Genomic DNA, 20,596 nt, shown 5'->3' on the forward strand with positions numbered 1-20,596 from the left:
AATAAATTAATAGTAAAAACATAAAGATAGCATAGTCAAATGTGCTTAAATTTCCTAAACTGGTAGCACATTATTCAATACTAACTTCTCATTACAATCCGGCCTGTAGAAAAATAGACAAAGAGAGCTACTTGTGAACAATATTTCAGCCACTTTTCTGCAGTTGAGTAGCAGGTTATAGCTACCCCATCTACTCTTATCTCAAGAGGGGAAAAGAACAGTTTTGGCCAAAATATTCCAAATACTTTAATTTGCTGTGTATGGGACAACATATCTCAATCTTCCAAATTTTTAGAATCTATGTTAACCCACTTAAAAAAAAAAACTGTGGACATACTGTAAACGGTAGCACAAATCAGTTTCGTAAGATGCCAGGATTATTGGTTGATATGGTAAAAACTTGTTTAATATCTCCTTTGACACTTCCTATTTGATTCCAAACATTTCCTTCCTTCCTTCCTTCCTTCCTTCCTTCCTTCCTTCCTTCCTTCCTTCCTTCCGTCTTTCCATCTTTTATTTCTTTTTCTGTCTGTCTTCCTTCTTCCTTCCTTCTTTATTTTTCCTTTTCTTCCTTTCTTCCATCTGTCTGTGCTGAAATCTAGTTTCCCATTGCCATGATTAGACAGAGATTCCTGCAACAAAGATATTTGAAACTGGATTTTTCTCTTCCTTGCTAGACTGCAAAGTTGGCACTTTCTATATTGAGGGAATTTCAAATCAAGAAATATGATAAGAGTTAGGAAGGGGAGTAAGATGTAGTGAATTCATTGCCTTCTGCAGAAGCTTGTGTAGGTGGAGGTAGAGATATGATTCTGAAGCTATTCCTGTGCACTGGTATTCAGTTGACTAGACCATTTGCCTATATTCAAGCTGACCAGAGAAAATATTTAGATCTCTAAATATAGTGAGGCTTATTTATAGGAAAGTCTCCAAACCTGATTTTAATACATTTAAACTTATTTGTCTTCTCAGTATTCTTCTCTGTTCAAAATATTCTTAAGCTGTTTAGAATCCACTGTTTTAAACTGTAAGATACGAGATAAAATGCATTTTGTGAGAGTTTTTCTATGGTCAGAGGAAAACAACTTGATCTCAGATCTGTCCATTACCAAAATTGGGCAAAAGAAAAAACTGAGAAAGGAATATAAGAATTTAAATGATGTTTCATTATAATGTTGTGAAAAGTCATTTTGGTGAGATGAGCAGTTATTTATTTATTTATAGAATTTATATAACAGTTGCATTTGATGTGCTATAGTTCCTGGAACTCTTTTTTAATGGCTTCTTAGATTCTTTACAATAAATTTCATCCATCTAAAGTTTAAAGATTTGTGCCAAAGGTGCTTTTTCAAAACACCACTGGACTTTGTTTTTCGTGAAGACTTTTCACTTCTCATCCAAGAAGCTTCTTCAGTTCCGAAGAAGCTTTTTTACAGAATGGAAGAAGCTCCTTGGATGAAAAGCGAAGCATCTTCAAGGAAAAACAAAGTCTAGTGGCCTTTTGAAAAAGCACCTTTGGGACAACATGACCTGGATGACTGAGAATCTCCATAGACATTTGGGGATTTGTGTGTGCCTGTTTATTCAGACTGCTGGGAAAAGCCAGACAGTGTACAAATGCTGTTTTAACACAAATGCTCCATCTCAACATCCCAGACTTCTAATTATTTTAATTGTGTTATTTTCTAAAATGCATATCAAGTATGAAAAGAAATATTTGTTAACTTCACTGTGGTATAATTACTATATATTACTATAATAAAGCAATTTTTATTATGGTCTTAGACCAGTCTTTATACATATAATATATACATACAATAAAATATATGTACCAATATCTGAAACTCTGTATTATAATAACAATATTAATATTGTTATTATTACTGACAAAGGTATATCCTTTACCAAATTTGAACTTAATATTATTTTTATGGTACATTGACAACACAGTTGTCATCTTCACTATATTGGTTGGTTTCACGCTTCACACTATGCTATGATTTTTAAATTGGTTTAAACCTGTGTTTCTCAAATTTGTCAACTTTAAGATGTGTGGACTTCGGCTCCCAGAACTCTCCAGCTGGTTGAGGAATTTGGGCAGTTGAAGTCCATGCATCTTAAAGTTGACAAGTTTGAGGAACACTGATTTAAATAACAGTCAACACGATTTATACATATTATACATATACAACATGATTATATACATATCAGCACTAAACAAACATATATAGCAAGATCAATTTGTTTTAAAAGCCATTGATTCTAATAATAATTTATTAAATCTGTATGCCATCCAACTCTCAACTATTCTAGGCAGCTCTGCTTGTAAGGTTACTAAAAAGCCTGAACTGAATACATTACGTAAGAAATAATGTTTGCTTTTAATCCTGCTAAGGTCAAAACAGAATTTCAAATATTGGTAATGTATTTTATTATAGGTATAAAGGCTGGTCTAAGGCTATAATCAAGATCTTGCTATGCTGTACAGATACTGATTTTATGTCCAGCATTTGACAGAAACCCTTTTGATTGAGCAAGGCTGAACATTTTTCATGTACAGCATTTCCTCTAGTAGTGGGCAGTGGAAAAGGGGCATAAATGTTTTAAGCATATTATATGAGGGTTTTCCTCATTTTAAGTTAAAGTAATCCCAAAAAAATGGATTATCAAGTTACATTGCATCAGTTTTAGAAACTAAGTTCTCTTTTAAGTAAAAGGTCTGAGAACTTTTCATACTTGAAACATTTTCTTAATTAGGCAATTCTTGCCTAATTGCTGCTTTTTTAAAGACAAAAAGCAAATTGTGATAGTTTGGGGGGGGGACTGATTTCTGCAATCTTATGTGAGGTCAAGGGTAATCTTGAGGGTGAGATCATCAACATCTCATGAAACATTGCTAGCTTCTGTCCGAATCATTGTGGTGCATCCCTGTACAGCTCATTTACCCATCCATTGCTATGGAGTATAAATCTATTAGACCCCACAATATGTGGTGTCTTGCTTTTCAATTCCAGTCCCAATTCTGGTTGTAAGTCAAAGACTTATCTGCACTTTATTGGCATATGACTATAAATTAGAAGTATCTATTTCATATATTCAGAGGTTTTTTTATAAAAAAAAAAAAGCTTGTGAATCTCTGTTAAAATAAGTCCTCAGACTATGTTTTGTTTGTTTGTGGGTCCTCCCAACTATCCAATTAATTTAGTAACAAGTTGCTAAAACTTTGTAAGTTTTTTTTAATTAAGACTGCAAAGCATTCTGGCATTCTGATTCTGGAGGTAGAGAAATGTTCCATAAAATATCCTAAGCTCTTTTACAAACCAATCTTGTAAATATTTAGTTAGAAGTAATTAAGTCCGGTGCTTATAATACCAAGATGGTATTTAAAGACAGAGGTCTTTGGGTCTCGCTGTGGCATCCATGAATAGTACAGGGGTGAAGAGCATTCCAGCTCCAATGAAGATGTCAATTATCAGTTGACCTCTATTTCAATTTCAGTTCAATTCAGAATAAAATTAGAAGGGACCTTCAAGTTCTTCCTCCTATGCCATTCCAGACAAGTGACTGTCCAGTCTCTTCTTAAAAGCTTCCAGTGATGAAGCACCCACAACTTCTGAAGGCAAGCTGTTCCACTGGTTAATTGTTCTCTGGTTCAGGCCACAGTCTGTTGAGCTGATCTGTATTATTCATGGCATCTGATGAACATGCCCAAAGGCTCTGCTTATATTTTTCATTTCTTGTATAGTAGCCATAGTATGTATGTTGAACTTCATTAATATAGCTACAAGAGAAAGAAACCAATTGCCTTGAGGCAATGACAGTTTTAAACCAAAGAAGTTCGCACTCTTCAAAAGGGACATTCCTGTTTCAAGAAGAATATATTTGCCTCTTGGATTAGTTAATATATATAATAGAAGAATAATATATTATATTATAGAAGAATATATTTACCTCTTGGATTAGTTAATATAAGTAAATATACTTGTACTTAGCAGGATCACCAATCTGCCTTGCCCAACATAGCAACTTGTGAGAGAAGACCAAAAATTATACACGTAATGTTTGCATTGTAAGACAACGCCTCCTTTTCAGTAGTTCAGCTTTGCAGAAAATGCTGCACCTGGGTCTCAAAAGTGAGAAGAAATTTGTCTCTCACCCAAGCATGAAAAGTTCTACATTTATAATCTCAAACGCTGTAGCTGTACCAACACATGGACAGGAAACAGATGCATCAACCATTTTAAAGACTTATCACTTTCACGTTCAGCATTCAAGTTATTTATGTACTTTCTATTATGACAATGCACCAGTCCTATCCCTGGAACAAGTAACCAAGCTCTTCCTCCACTTGTTCCTTATCAGGCAAGTCATGTCATAAGACCCATACCTTTTTCACCAGAAGTGAAATGAGAAAAGCTACCCCCCTGCTTCTCTTTCTCCCACTCTATCTCTCAGTGCCAAAGAACAGAGGAAGACAAAATATATGTCATTCAGGCAACCAGAGAGGCCCATCCTATAATTGTCTTGGATGGTTCTGCATCTTAGCAACAGTTAGCAATATGGAGTAAAAAGTGGCAGGAACAATTGTATAAATAAATTTCTCTTGCAGTAGCAGACAAGAAGTACCAGAAATGGGCAGATGATTACAGAGAAGTGAATGACCAACTGAGGGGAGTTCTGTAATTTTACAAGAATGAGTTCATCATTCATTAACCAAAAAAAAAAAAAATCCTATAGGCAAACAAACAATTAAAAAAGGGAAACGTGGCTATAATAACACTGAACAAAGAATGGACTTTCCACTCAACATCCAACTGCTTCTTCAATATGGAGTTGTAATCAGTTATGCTAAATCTAACAGACCTCAACCCACATAATATCTGTCTAGTCAGAACCAAAATTATCCAGACATGAGCAGGCATCTACAGGCATCGAAATATGATATTTTGAAAGCTGACATTTCTTCACCGTTCTTCTTCCTTCATGACTTGTGCCTTTGCAAATTACACTTAGGAATCAACTGAAACATACAGATCAGCTACCACAGAAGGACTGATTATCAGTTTAATTCTTGGACATTTTGAGACTTGACCGACCATGATAAAATGCATTTATTTATTTCCTTTGTTTCTGTGCAGCTAGCATATAGTAAAGATTAACCCCTTCCAAGAGTATTGCAGTAGATATAAAAAAGATGGCAGTAGCAAATAACATTTTTACATGCAGACAACCCTGAACTCCTCTATATTGAACTGAAGGCTGAACTATCATCTGCCAGCTGATTTTATGACTTATATTCATGAATCAATCAACAGATCTTGTAAGCCTTTTTAAAAAAGTAACTTAGAGTGACATAACGTAAAAGGTTTAGAAATCTATTCCACTTTGCAAGACAAGAGGTGACACAAGCATAACAGCATAACATTAAAGATGTAACCCTGATTCTGATCTGGGTTAAATAAGAACTCTCAAGAATTACTTGTAGTCCAGCTGTGACCATCCTTTTGCTCTAAACAACTTTCCTCAACCAGATGTCTTCCAGATGTGTTTCATTCAGCCCCAGTTAGAATACCATAAAAGTTCAGAGGTTGTTGGATGTTATCTAATGAGGGGGCCTAGCATATTGGAGGATGCCAAACTGAGGCAAGCTGATTACCCCAACATCATCTGGCCTACTTTCATATCAAATAGCAAGGCAACAATAAAAGCTACCTTTGGTATCAAGAAACAGATAATAGAAAAACAAAACAAACTCAAAAGCAGAAGTTGTGTGCCTTCATTTGGAGGTTTTGTTCTCAGGGGAAATTAACTGTTATTTTAACAGTTGCTAAGTGAATCATGAAGATGGAAAGATAGGACATGAGAAGGTGCTGTTTTCATCTGTGCCTGTTAGTTAAATAGAAGTTTGCAATGCAGCATAGTTCTTGGCTGAGATTAGTTAATTTGATAGACAGTGGCAAATGGCAAGTTTCCTTCCAACAGCCTGGACTAGAAATAGATAAACAGGCGCATAGACATACAAAGCCTTCTGATTTATTCTAGAACAGCTAGAAGCCATTCACCCACCCAGCCACTCCTAATTCCAGCAAGTTTTGCATATCAAATACAACTTTTACTTATACAGATAATCCTTGACTTATGATAAGGTGACCAACCGTCCTTTAGGGAGGACAGTCCTCCTTTTGTAAGTTCTGTCCTCCCTCAAAAAGTGTCCTCCTTCATGTCCTCCTTTTCGATATTTGAAGACTAATCTGTAGGGCTTTTTTTTTTCCCTCATAGAACGCTCAGAACGGCGTTCCGGCACCTTTTTTGATGGGTTTTTTTTCAGCTTTTGCATGAGCTGTGCTACTCCCACTACTGGCTTTTGAAAGCCAATAGGAATTGCTGCTGAGCGCGCCAAAACACCTGGCTGGCAAACTTTGCACATGCAAGTTGTCTGTATTATTGTTGCAATGAATAAAATGTTTCTTTTATTTACGATATTTTTTCTTCAATTTATTTGTGTCCTCCTTTTCATTGTAAAAAAGTTGGTCACCTTACTTATGACCATAATGGAGACTGCCCATTAGTCACAAATTGTAGCAGTCATAGAGTGGGTCACCCATGTGACTAACCCAATTTTACTACACCTTTTCTTTACAGCACTCATTAAGCAAATCCACAGTCACTAAAGAAATGCCAAACTTTTAAGCAAACCCATTATTCACCATAGATCTTTTTTTTCTGAAAACTGGACGCGAACACCAGTTTTGGGCAAAAACTTCATAAATCACATTCAGGTGACTGTAGGATGCTACAAATGGCTGTAATTGCAAGCTGGTTGCAGGACTGCCCAAAATGCAATCCTTTGATTACTGGGGCGTGGCTGTTGGAACTTTGGAATTGGGTCATAAGTATCTTTTGGGGGATGATTGTAACTTTGAACATTCACTAAGTAAGTGGTCATAAGTTGACCACTGCATCAGTGTTGTTGTGCTTTTCGCCTGAGCATTCTATGTAAGGGATTAGAAGCAAGCAATCACCTTTTGTGGAAGAAAGACAGTTTCCATCTGTTTGGTATTTATGCAAGTCTGGTACCAGGGTGTCATTGTGTGTGAGAAATAGTTGTCATAGTACGGCTGCCTGCAAACAAAACCCTCATTATCATTATAATAACATAAATGGTTTACAACTTGTAATTTTTGTTTATAGTGCCCCAGTTAAGAAACAAGAGTAGTTAATCAAGAGTCATCAGCTGCTTACAATTCTTTTAAAGGTTAGGATTACAAGATCACATGCATTGAACTGAATATAAAATCCACATTCTTACTTTACATTTTTCAACAACATTATCGATTTGAAAGGTATGTTATAAGCAAGTTAATTGAAGGAAAAAAATATTTGCAAGAGTGTTTGTGAGTGTGTAGAAACAAAGAGGTCACCAGGAAAAACAATAAGTTTTCTAGAACATTTAAGTAACTTCAGAACAAATGCTTAAGATGGTTTACTATTGATGGCTATATAAAATATAGTATCCATTTATAGGTCAAAAGTAAGTTTTGTTAAATGTGGCTGGTTTTAATTAACTTTTTAATGGCTTTGAACATTTTTAGCCAACCCAGTTCATGCAGTTAGCTTATGGTTCAATGAATTGTGGAGCTCCAGGAAATAGATTAATTCAGTGAAAAGGTGATGCCCATGAGTTTCATTGATAATTAACCAAATGTAAGAGATCAGTATTTATTTGAGGTACAATGCAAACAAATGCACTGTAGACTAAAATCTAGGAAATAATTTAATTTACTAACTTCCTAAATTAGCCCATCACAATCTGATGTTCTCTAACGATTTCTGAATCAAAGTCACATTTGAAAGTGGAAGAAATTTTTTCAATCACTTAATAATCATTGAGTAAGACCCAGCAAACCTAAGTACTTTTAACCCAGGTCTAGCCTCTATACATTGACTATATATATATATGTGTGTGTGTGTGTGTATATATATGTATATATATGTATATATATATATATATATATATATATATATATACACACACACACACACACACACACACATACATACATACATACTACACAAATAGTTAATAGAAAAGATTTCACCATTTCAGAAGTAGGTGGTTAATTCCAGTTCTAAATTCCCTTTTATACTAACACAAACTAATCCCCAAACTTCCTGCAAATAGTAAATAAACATGTAAAATAAAAAATACAAGGGAAAATATGTCATCCGTGCTTATTTATAGCTATATTCTTTACAAGCAAATTCAAGATTTCTTCTTTTTGTGGTTTTGAGCCAGTGTTGACTCCTGGCACCTGCCTGGACAAGTCCGTGCAGTTTTCTAGACAAGTTTTTTTTTTTTCCTGGAAGTGGTTTGCCATTGTCTCCTTCCTAGAGCTGAGAGACACTGATTGGCTCAAGGGTTCCCATCTGGATTTGTGCTCAATATGGGACTAGAACTCACAGTCTCCCAGTTTTTAGTCTGGTGCCTTAAGTACTGCACCAAACTAGCTCCAAAATTATACAATTGTTTTCCTGTCATCTGCAATAATATAATCTGTTCTCTAGCTGGATGCTTTATTCTACTGCAGACTCCAGCAGACCTGGTGAAATAATTTTTAAAAACCCACGTGCAAACCTTTCAAAATAAAAAGAGAAACTGTCTGATTGGAGAAAATGAAGGTCATGGACTTGAATCCTCTCTCCCTAGTAGAAGTTTAATGAACAACAAGCACAGTTCTCCAAAACTCTTAATTTATGTGGCCTTTGCTCCGATTTGTTACTGAAATGTTAAAACCTGAGACAAGGCATATGCACCCATTTCAAATACGGCATCACTGAGGGGAAAAAATTCAGTGCCCATACAAGTCAGGCTACGTGTCCCTTTATTGTTTCTGCTATCACAACTCCTAGATACTGTATTCTGTCACTTTTCTAGTTCCTAGAGCTATTCTTGCTCATTAAAAAGGAACAATGCTTTGTGTTTCAAAGCCTAGCTGCTGCTCCATCACCCTGGGGGGAAAGACATCATTTTTATGAATGTATTGTGGTGCACTGAAGAGATAAGAATTACTGTAATAGTGTTTCTCAACCTCAGCCACTTGAAGATGTGCGGACTTCAACTCCCAGAATTCCTCAGCAAGCATTTGTTTGTTTCTCTTTCTTCTTCCATTTCTACCCACTCCAGCCCACTTTTTTCTAATTTTCTGTTTCTTCATATTTTATTTGGTATGGCAAGTTATACTATGATCAATTCTTTCCAATTGGACTTCTGACAGTAGGAAAATATGATCTACGGTAATTACTAAAATGAATTGGTTTTCCATAATCACCTGCAAATGATGATGACCCTCTGTACTGTATATTATTATCTTTCCTGGTTTTGCACCAAGCATTTTTATTTCCTATTATTCAGTCTGATTTAGAGAAGTTATTATTTTTTTAAATGTAAAATAACAGAACTGTAGAGTTGTAAGGTACCACAGTGATCATCTAGTTCCACTAATTGCAAAATGCAGGAAAACCAATTAAACCTTTTCTAGGCAAACTTGCTCCCTATACACTAGACTAGGGCAAGGCGACAGTATACCTGTGCAGACAAAGTGTTGAGCAAAGCCCAGAGCAAGTTTTGAGGCTCAGTCTAGCTATCCACCAAAACCTGTAGGGGTCCTTCTTGGCAAATGGTTTCTCTCCAACTGAGTGACATGTAACAGTTCCTCTATAGTCTCTGGAGGGCCTATAGATGGATACATGTCAAGAAAGTACAGCATAGCATTGCTGGCTGGGGACTTCTGGGAGTTGAAGTCTGCACATCTCTTAGTGGCCAAAATTGAGAAACACTGCTGTAACAACAAGGAAATGCTGTAAAACCAGCAAACCTTATGCCCATCTATCCTTCCCAATGCTGAAATCCGTAGGATTTCATTTGTGTTCTTGACTAGTCCTTAGAATTGACCATCTTTGGAAGGTTAGGACACAGCAGTGTCTTTCTCCAAGCCAGTAATTTCCGAATGGATTCGGATTACACTTCCTGGTAAGGTGGCTGGAGCAAGGCTGGAAATCCTGGAAATCCAAGCAGTGCTTGGGAAAGGCTGGGAAGCACTTGAGGCTCATCCACAGCAGCAAGATTAGCATCTTCTACAACGTTTTTTCAGCCCGAAGATCCCGGTGGAATTTCCGAATTGCTTGTTGCCAATCCCTGGAATACAAAAGATACTGAATGGGGAGGGGGCTTTCCCGGAAAAAAAGGGGCTCTTCTGATTGCCGGTGGTGTTTGCGGGAGACGACTGTCCCGGCAAGAGGGTTAAATCCACCTCTTCCAGGATCAAGGTATCGCCTTCCCTTCCAGCCCAGGAAGGAGACAGGAACCTCCCCACAATCATGACTCTATTCGACTCAAATGCCAAAGGCTGAGAGATCAATCCCAGCCCAGGACGGGGGTGGTTCACACACCCAATAGGTGTGGATCTTCATGTTTGTACAAACACCCTATTAGTAGCCAAGCTGGCTCGGTCACATGACGGAGCCGAAACGTGAAATCCGGCCGGCGCCTGATCAAGTTTTGCTTCTCCGAAAGACGCGCGGAGTCGCTTCTCCCGGGCGCAGGGGAACCGCGCAGGAGGATCCTTCATCGCTTCGGCCTCTTTCGGCCGCTGCCCTCTCCCTGCCCGACCTCGAGGAACTAGGCGGCTCGCCAATGTCCTTCTGATTGGCTGTCGCTTCATTAGGGCCACTTGGACGGGAGAATGGAGAAACTCAATAAACTCACCGTGCCGGCGGGACAAAAACTCAGGTATGGCTTTCCACCCCACCCCGCTTGGCTTTTTCCTCTTCCTCCTTACGATTCAAAAGTTCTTGCCTTCCCCTGTCTCTTAGTAGAAGTCTGGGCGACAGAAGGCGGAGGCAAGAAGTCGGGAGTAGACAATAATTAAGCAGCCCAGAAATCCACAGAGGATTCAGAACGACGAATGGGATGGTGGGCTTTGGGATCGCACAGGAATCTTTCCAAATTGTATATGATGACCGTTCTCCTTTCCCTCTCGGGGAGGATTTCTACACCTTAAACCTGGCGGGTCTTTTCTCAATACAAGGAGATGTTTTGTCTCGAGTAGCAACTTGCCATAAAACCACGCTAGTGGATCCAACAAACCGATTGCATTTTTATATATACCTCTGTTTGCGAGGCAGTGTGCAAGGATATATTCATAACCTTTGGCGGTCACGTGTTTAAGTAGGCTACTGTACTTCCTCAAGTCCTTGATTTCTCCCAGGACGCAGGAAGCTTTCTTCTGTAGCACAGGGGTTGTGTGCATAAGAACACGCTGCTTGTACTACACAGAGTCTGGTGTAGCCTTGTGGTGATTAGCAAAGGATCTGCAGATTCTATGCTGGAGTTTTCCCAGCACTACCTGGAGTTGCTAGTAACAGAATTTGAACTATCCTGCACCTCATACACTAGACCAGGTGTATCCTTTGTATGTGATACTGGTTTTGATTTGATGTTCCTCTATTGCAGGGGTGTCAAACTCAATTTCACTGAGGACCGCATCAGCAGGGGCGGGGGTCTCTGGCCAGAGTGGGTGTGAACAGAGTGGGTGTGGCTACTGGGTGGGCATGGCCAGTTCTACATCATTTGCGTCAAGGGTGCCTATGGGGGGGCTAGGCAGGAGTGGGACAGATCTGAGGGTCTCTGGCAGAAGGGGGTGGGACCGGGGGAAGTGCCAAGGCATGGTACACCAGGGCAAGTGCCAAGATGGCCACCACAAAATTGTTCATTGGCTCCTGGCTGGCCGTTCCCTCAATGTTTCCAGGATGGTTTTGTGGGCCACATGAAACCATTTTGCGGGCTGCATCCGGGCCCCGGGCATTGTATTTGACATGTCTGCTCTACTGCCTTGGGAATGATCATGGCACCAGTCCATATTTGATATTGATGCAATGTAGCTTGTAGGACTTGGATTTGTGGAATTTGCCAGTTAGACACTTCAACAAAGTTTGTAGCAACATTCAGACATGCATTGCTAAAAATCAGATGTGTGTGCATGTGAGTGAAACCGGGATCCACTTGGAAAATCCTTTGTTGAGACCAGAGATAACTGGTTGGCAAAAAAAAGAAGAGCTGTGGATTTCAAAATAGGCCTTAGTGTTGTTCATTATACATAGTCCTCTGTTTACAACTGGCCGTTTAATGACTGCCAAGAACAGTCCTGCAGTGATTGTTAGATGGTTTTGGTGGATAGCTAGAATGAATGAATCCTTAAAATTCATTCTGGGCTTTGTGGACAACATTTTGTCTGCGCAGGTCCACTGAAGCCTTGCCGAACTGAACAGGAGGCAAGTTTGCCTATGAAAGACTTAATTGGTTTTCCTGCACTTTGCAGATGATTGAAGTAGGTAATTGCTGTGGTCCTTTCCAACTCTACCATTGCATAATTCTACAAAATCAAAAATTTAACTTCTCTAAATCAGAATGAATAGAAGGAAATAAAAATGCTTGGAAGAGGTATGAAGAAGTCTTTGTACAAGAAAGATGAAGGTTACACAAATATGGGGCAGAGAGCTATCACCTTTTGCAGGTGATAATGGAAAACCAATTCATCCAATAATTCATATAGACCATATTTTCCTACTATCATAAGACAACTTGTAAAGAGTTGATTGTACATACCAGGTAGTGTTACCAGGCATTAATATTAGAATGAAATAATATAAATTATAAGTTGAGTTTTATTCTTACTACTGTTTATTTTAAATGCATGAAAAATCTGTGTGATTGAAAGTGAGTGGGTTGTACTGTCCATCACTCACAAGCAAAGCTGTATTTTATTCATTTATTTATAAAATTTATTATACTGTTGACTGAGATTTCTTGGCAGTATATAATAAAACACAAACTCAGAACTGAAATCTGAATTGTTAAATTGAATTTAAAATTGCCATTCTAAAAGTTTAAAAAAGCTGTAAGTTCAGGATCCTTTTGTACATGAGCAAAGAGTCAGCTGTGATTCATGCTTCTGTCATAACCTCCTTGGATTACTATAATATTCTTTGCATGGGACTCTCCCTTGAAGACTACTCAGAAACTGCAACTGGTTCAAAATGCAGCATCTCACTCATTGATGATTAATTTACCCCAGTCATACAGAACTAGTGTTCTGAGCAATAGGTTTCCAGCACAATTCAAATCATTAGTTTTAAGATATAATAATACTCTGTAAGGCTTGGCTTCTAAATAAACTGAAGACTGTCTTCTTTACATAGAAACATTCTGTGCAATGCATAGCCCTTACCAATTTCTAGCAATATTCTTCCATTACTAAAGGGTGAAGTGGGTATGGATTCACAGATAGTTATTTTCTGTCATAGTCCCTAAGGGCCTTCCTGATGTTAGAAAAATTTGAATGGTTCTAGAGGACATTTGGGTTGATGGACAGCTACCATATGCATCTTCTTTTACAGTACTGCTTTTTTATGATAGACTTGTGTTTTAATGTTGTTCATGTATTTGCTGGCATGCTGCGTCCTAATGCTGGTCCACGGACTGAGGGTTGGGGACCCCTGATCTAGAAAGAAAAATTTCAAGTTCTCTTGAGTAACCATATCTCAATATAGAACAGAGTCTAAACTTTTAAAATCTAGGCTTACCTGAAGACTGGCTAGCCAGAATCTCATAAGAAGTGCTCAAGGCTAGCCATGACTGTATTTCCTTCTTTCAATGTTTACGACATTGTAAACTTTAAGGATTGTCTGTCTCTGAAGAAAGTGGTTAGGTCACAGTTAATTGTATGGCTTGGTTGGGAGAGCATTTCCATTTCCTGGATTGTGAAGTCTCCTGAGATTTTGCTCAGTTTGCATCATTTGAACTAGGAAAACTTTTCTTTGGGTTTTAAATCATTATTTTCTGATCTAGTTTTGTCGAAATTCTATGTTCTTAATGTCTGGTTGTCATTGTTTTCAAGGATAACTTTTTAAATTTTAATTACATCATTGATGGAGAATCTTTTTAGATAGCAGACTACAAGTCCTTTATATAAAGTGTAACAGTAATTTTTACTATTAGGAAATTTTGTCCTACATTAATCCCTAGGCAGGATTATGTTCCTTCTTTACAATCAGCAGGCATAGGCATTTCCAAATAAAACTTTTCTATTGAGCCTAAGATCACTTTTAGAATCTTATAGAAGACGAACAAATTTTACAGGACAAGATAGAGACTGATCTAAACGTAGATTTAAAAATGACAGGCTATAAGTATGATACGGGAAAAGATCTTTCACTGAACATAGAAAAGAAACTGATTGATGTCTTTAGTATTATTATTGTATGACATAGTTACATTAGCCAGGAGACCACAATACTGTTGCAAATTCCTAGAGGCAAACAAAGTCATAATCAAAAGCCAACATGGCTTTGTCAAAAACAGATCATGCCAGAGGAATCTTACTGCATTCTTTGATAAAGTGACAAAATTAGTGGACCAGAGGAATGCTGTGGATGTAATTTACTTGAACTTCAGTAAGGCATTTGATAAAGTAGACCACAATCTACTACTTCATAAGATAGAAAAATGAGGATTAGACAGTATCACCATCAGATGGATTTGTAACTGGTTGACCAACCATACTCAACTGGCAGTCCTCAATGGAACTGCATCTATATGGAGGGAAATTTGCAGTGGAGTACCCCAAGGCTCTGTTCTAGGCCCAGTACTCTTCATCATCTTCATTAATGATTTGGATGAGAGGATAGATGGGGAACTCATCAAATTTGCAGATGACACTATTTCTGGAATAGCCAACACTCCAGAAAATAAACTCACGATACAAAAGGATCTTGACAGACTTGAACATTGGACGCTATCTAACAAAATAAAATTCAATGGTTAAAAAAAGTAAGGTTCTGCATTTATTTATTTATTTATGAGGCTTATATACCGCTTTAAGTGCAAGCACTCTCTAAGTGGTGTACACCAGTAAGCAATGTATAGATATATATTTACATTGCCCCCAACAATCTGGGTCCTCATTTTACCTACCCCAGAAGGATGGAAGGCTGAGTCAACCTTGAGCCGGTGAGATTTGAACCGCTGACCTGCTGAACACAGTTAGCTAAAGTGGCCTGCAGTACTGCACTCTAACTGCTGCGCCACCTTGGCTCATATTTATTTAGGCAATAAAAACCAAATGCACAAGTATAGTATAGGTGGTACCTGGCTTATACCAGTAGTAGTAACTGTGAGAGAGATCTTGGAATCCTAGTGGACAATCACTTAAATATGAGCCAGCAGTGTGCTGCAGCTGCCAAAAAAGCCAACACAGTTCTAGGCTGTATTAACAGAAGGATAGATTCGAGATCACATGAAGTGTTAATACCACTTTATAATGCCTTGGTAAAGACCACATTTGGAATACTGCATCTAGTTTTAAATTTATTTATAGATAAGAAATGGGATATGGGCAGAAGCAATTGTTATTTTTTAAGAAAAGGCGATAAGTTATTAAATTGTTTATCCTTTGTGATGAAGTGGGAAATCATTTCTTTGCATATTTTTTCTTCTATTCTTATTTATTCTTTCTTTTTTATGTTTCTATTTTTTCTTTTTTACACTTCTACTTTTTTCTTGCCTCCCACTTGCAAGGTTGAGAGTTCAATCCTAGACAGTGATAGACGTTTCTCTATCAGGGCACAAAAAGAATATATCTGCAGCAAACTCCACATATGCATCAGGAAGGGCATCTGGCCAATAAACACTCAGCTCCATTCAGTCATCCCAACTCCACCCCGATAAAAGGAATTACAAGTTGTAAAAAGAAACAAAAATCTTTTCTTTGTCTTAGTTTTTACCTCACAATTGTAAATTTTAATAAAATTACTATTTAAAAACTGGTTATGCATGTATTCAGTACCTGTCCTCTGGCAATACTTGGGTTTGATTTAATCTAGCTTTTCCCAAAGTGGTAATCTTCAGATTTGTTGAAACTTTAGCTGCTAGAATTTCTAGTCAGCACTAGGCAAGCTGGCAAAATATTTTGGAAACTGACATTCCAACACACCTGAGACTCCCACCCATACTTCTATATAGTTTAAAATAGTTTGCCAAGTTATGATGTGAAATCAGAAGTGATCCCCATTGGTGACATGGCAGCTTCCTTCTCCATGAATAGGCTTATCTCCACATCTTGAAAGGTGAGCAAAATTTCTCTTTAGGATAAGTACTTTCATTAAATTTAAAACTTATTAAAATAAACAAGTATTTCTTTATATAATGAACTAGGTTGAACAGAGGCAATAGCCTGCATAAGCAGTTTTTCCTCATGTTGTCTAAATGCAGGTAATCCTCAAGCTATGACTCTAATGGAGCGCACACATCATGATCATAACTCATGGTGGTCATCAAGCAGGTTGGTCACATGACTACCGATTTTACAATTCTTTTTGAGGTGGTCATTAAGTGAATGCCACAGCCATTAAGCAAACCAACAGTTCACTATGGGTGTGGTTTTGCTGAAAACCAGAAGTATATGCCAGTTTTCAGTAAAAGTGTTATAAAATGTGACTACAGGACATTGCAAATGGCTGTAAATGCTACCCAGTTGCCAGGCAACCAAAATGCAGCCACATGACTGTGGGGGAGGGGGGAACCTGAATGTTTGAACTTTGAATCTTGGTGCTACATATCCTCCAGATAGGTCTGTCAGAACTTCAAACAGTCTCTAAACATAAGTCAAGAACTATCTGTACTATTAATAGACTTCTTTAGAAACGTGAAGGTAAAATCAGCAGAATGTCACTCCTATCAATGATATTTGACTGACTATCACTAGGTATTGCATCTTATGATTTATGATGAAGTGTTGTGTTTCACAGTTTATAATGAATGTATTTTCATGTTGTATATGATCATGATTATCACTATTACTTGTATGTACACCGAGAGCTTATACACCGAAGACAAATTCCTTGTGTGTCCAACCACACTTGGCCAATAAAAGAATTCTATTCTATTCTATTCTATTATTATATTATATTCTTAATTAAAACCTACATTACATTCCTTTAACTGCAGTGTGAAAAGTGACTTTTTTGATTTCTTTTTCATATAGGATGGGGTAACGGTAGGTTTAGAGTTCATAACTGATAGCAACCACTCAAAAATATTTTTGTTTAATTTTTTTAGCCACCTATCAGCGTAGTCCTGCAAAGAAAAATCCAATAATAAATATAACATGCAAGAAGACATATAAATAGTATAGAAACCTATTTAAATTAATTCTCACTTTGGAAAAGTTTTTTAAAAAATAAAATAAGCCGTTTGGCTATTACAGATACATTTTAAAGCTGGCTTAAAGCAAGAACAGATGGTCATCCTGGTACTGTATTGGGAAGTTCCCCAGATATGGCGCAACCACAGAGAAATGAGTGGCTGCTATGAAAATAAACCTCCCAAGATGATCTCTGTCTTGGAAGAGGAAATCTTATTTGGGTGTCCTTAGCTCAAACAGTTCAAGTTTTTCAAAATAGTAACCGCATAAAGATTACACTGTTATTAGTATAAAGATTTGAAGCAGGGGTCTTCAACCTTAGCAACTTTAAGACTTGTGGACTTCAACTCCCAGAATTCCTCAGCCAGCTTGAAGTCCACAAGTCTTAAAGTTACCAAGGTTGGGGACCTCTGGTAAATGGATCAATTGGCAGCATTTTGATGATTGGTGTACCCAAAGGATAGATGTACATTAAGTGCATTACAACAGTGATTCTCAATCTTTTCTTCACCATGGATCCCCTTTAAATACTTTTTGTGGCTACAGAGTTAACTCAAGATTTAAATCATAACATTCCTTCAAGTCTGCACGGACACCCCCCCCCCCCGCAGGGGTCTGTGGACCACAGGTTGAGAACCACTGCATTACAGAAATCATCTTGGAGGTTATCAAGAAAGACACCTTTGGTTTTTTATCATTGGTAGCCAAAGGTGATAAAAAGAGTGTCTATGCATACTTTTTAAGATATTCAGATCATTGCCAAGTTCTGTTTCTGCTTTTGGAGATAGTGTCATTTCATCTAAAATAATCGGATTTAGCACCATGCTAGAATTATGATCCCTTGCATAAATGGAGTATCTCCTTTTTATTTGTTTTTGCTTCATCCATCACATAACTATCCTTGGTAGACATTTAGACCCCATTACCTGATGATATTGACACAAAGAATTGGATTTGAATGTAGTTGTTATGCTAATAACAGTTCACTCTAAAGCTCTTGATTTCTTTCAGTGGTTTCAGTTTATATCTAGAGCAGGGGTCCCCAACCCCCGGTCCGTGGACCAATACCGGTCCATGGCATGCCAGCAACCAGGCCGCACAAACAAGCAAAGCCCCATCCGCGAGATGCAGGCAGCACACAAAACCACATACCCTCCGGTCTATGGAAAAACCTCTCTCCACGGAACCAGTCCCTGATGCCCAAAAGGTTGGGGATCTCTGGTCTAGAGATATCAGGGGCAAAATGAAATCTTGAGGGACCTCAAGAAACATTGCAGAGAAGTGCCCCCCCCAATTCTCAGAATTGTCCAGTCCAGAAGGAAAACATACTCAATAATATCAAAATTTGCTGAGCAATCTAGGAGAATCATCCATTAGGTTGACCAGGTCAGGCTCAATCTCATAACTTACTAAAAAGCCAGCTTGAAATAGATGTAGAGAATCCATTTCATTTAGGCTGTCTCTTTCTCAATTACCTTGCCCAGCTATGGAAGGTTAGAAACTGGCCTGGAATTGGGAAGCTGGCTTCCCTTGAGAAGCAAAGGAGTTCTTAAAATAAATGCCTCTATTAAATCAGAAGGCAATTTCCCATGTAAGAAAGGCAGTGATAATTCTTAGCAGCCAATTCCAGAGCTTCCTGGCAGGTGGACTTAAGCCATGTTGGACAAATAATGCACTGCCCCCCAAAACAACTATCCACATCATTAGAAAATGGTGTGTAGAGGTCATCTCAGTTCTAAGAAACTTTTTGGAAGCATCCAATTCTGTAAGTTCTAATTTCAAATGTAGAAGAACAGATGTTAATTCTTCCACAACTTTGGTCAGTTCAGATGAACAAATCTGCAGATGGCGTTCAAAAATATTGCTTCTCCTTTTAGTATGGACTCCCACAACAGAGGTTTCCAATTGTCTATTTGTTGTTTCTTTAAAAGATTTGAGGAAAGTTTCCTACCACCTGTACTCAGATCTTTTCTATGCTGCTTTCTGTTTCCACATCTCATGTTACATCTATCCACAATTCTTGTTTGAATAAGGCTAAGACATTTATACTTTTATATGTAATTAAATAGCAAATGGTATGTATTAATTGTTTAGTTTATGACACGGGTTGGCAACCCGCGGCTCCAGAGCTGCATGCGGCTCTTTGAGCCATCCCCTGCAGCTCCGGAGCCTCCCACTGCCATTTTCAGAGAGAGAGAAGGAGAGAGAGAGGCACTTGCACTTTCTCTCTCTTTCTCTTTCTCTCTCTCATGTGGACTTGCCCCCTCATAGGGCTCCTGATTGGCCCTGTGCCCGGGTGCCCCACCCCCTGGGAGAAGGGCAGCCAGGAAGTCCCTTTCCTGGGCTGACCCCATCTAAGGCGCATGTGGCTGGGGAGCCATGCGGGGAAGCCCCAAGATCCTCGCTGGGAGTGGCCCACCCAAGCTTCCGCTGAGTTGGCCAGCCCTTCCACAAACTGGGGCCCCGAGGGAGAGCAGCCCCTCCAATGCCCAGCCAGCGCAACCGTTGGCCAAGCAGCAGCAGAGGCGGAGACAGAGGGTCAGTAGCGGGGGAAGGAGGGGCCTCTGAGTCCATGGAGTACTGCCGCAAAGCGGCCACAGCGCAGATGGCGCCCCCCAGCTTACTTGTTCCAGGCGGCAGTCTCGGCTGGGGCATCACTTCCTGGGCCGCTCCCTGGGCAGCCGAGCCAGCCACATGTCTCCCCGGGCAGTCATGGCTGATGCAGTGGCCAGTGGGGGCATCGCACCCCAGGAAGCCGAGCCGGCCACATGTCTCCCCGGGCAGTCATGGCTGATGCAGTGGCCAGTGGGGGCATCGCACCCCAGGAAGCCGAGCCGGCCACATGTCTCCCCAGGCAGCCATCATGGCTTGGGCGGCAGCTGGCAGGGGCAGTGCTCCCTGGAAAGCCGAGCCGGCCACGTGTCTCCCCAGGCCAGGCAGGGCAGCAGTCAAGCATGAAGCTCACCTGGCTGCCACAGGGCTCTCCGCCGCCCGGCCCCACCTCGGCCACATCAGTGGCGCCTTCCTCGGCCGCTTTCGGGGCAACGCCGCCCCCACCCTCGGTGCTGCAGGAGAAAGAGACCTTGGGCTGCGAAGGCAGCGGGGCCGGCAGCGATCAGGACCCCCCCTCGTCCCCACGGGGGAACCTGAATGTTTGAACTTTGAATCTTGGTGCTAAGTACCCTCCAGATAGGTCTGTCAGAACTTCAAACAGTCTCTAAACATAAGTCAAGAACTATCTGAACTATTAATAGACTTCTTTACAAACGTGAAGGTAAAAACAGCAGAATGTCACTCCTATCAATGATATTTGACTGACTATCACTAGGTATTGCATC

At 39.2% G+C, this 20,596-nt stretch overlaps 1 protein-coding gene across 8 annotated transcripts in view; it reads left to right on the plus strand.

The window, feature by feature from the left end:
• The window catches only part of BLNK (B cell linker), a 124,263-nt gene that overhangs the window by 47,993 nt on the left and 55,674 nt on the right, over positions 1 to 20,596 (plus strand). For 2 of the 8 annotated variants that reach the window (XM_039340934.1, XM_039340936.1), the window contains exon 1: positions 10,284 to 10,789. The exons of 3 other annotated variants lie outside the window; for them this stretch is intronic. In XM_039340934.1, the coding sequence (XP_039196868.1) occupies positions 10,743 to 10,789 (47 nt within the window). In that variant the 5' untranslated portion in view covers positions 10,284 to 10,742. Of the gene's footprint in view, positions 1 to 10,283; positions 10,790 to 11,439; positions 11,461 to 16,326; positions 16,398 to 20,596 lie in introns of those variants that run through there. 3 more of the 8 variants (XM_039340938.1, XM_039340933.1, XM_039340935.1) reach the window with 3 other exon arrangements.

This window comes from Crotalus tigris, unplaced genomic scaffold (assembly GCF_016545835.1).
Source record: "Crotalus tigris isolate CLP2741 ecotype Arizona unplaced genomic scaffold, ASM1654583v1 scf7180000017757.759095, whole genome shotgun sequence".
NCBI lineage: Eukaryota > Metazoa > Chordata > Lepidosauria > Squamata > Viperidae > Crotalus > Crotalus tigris.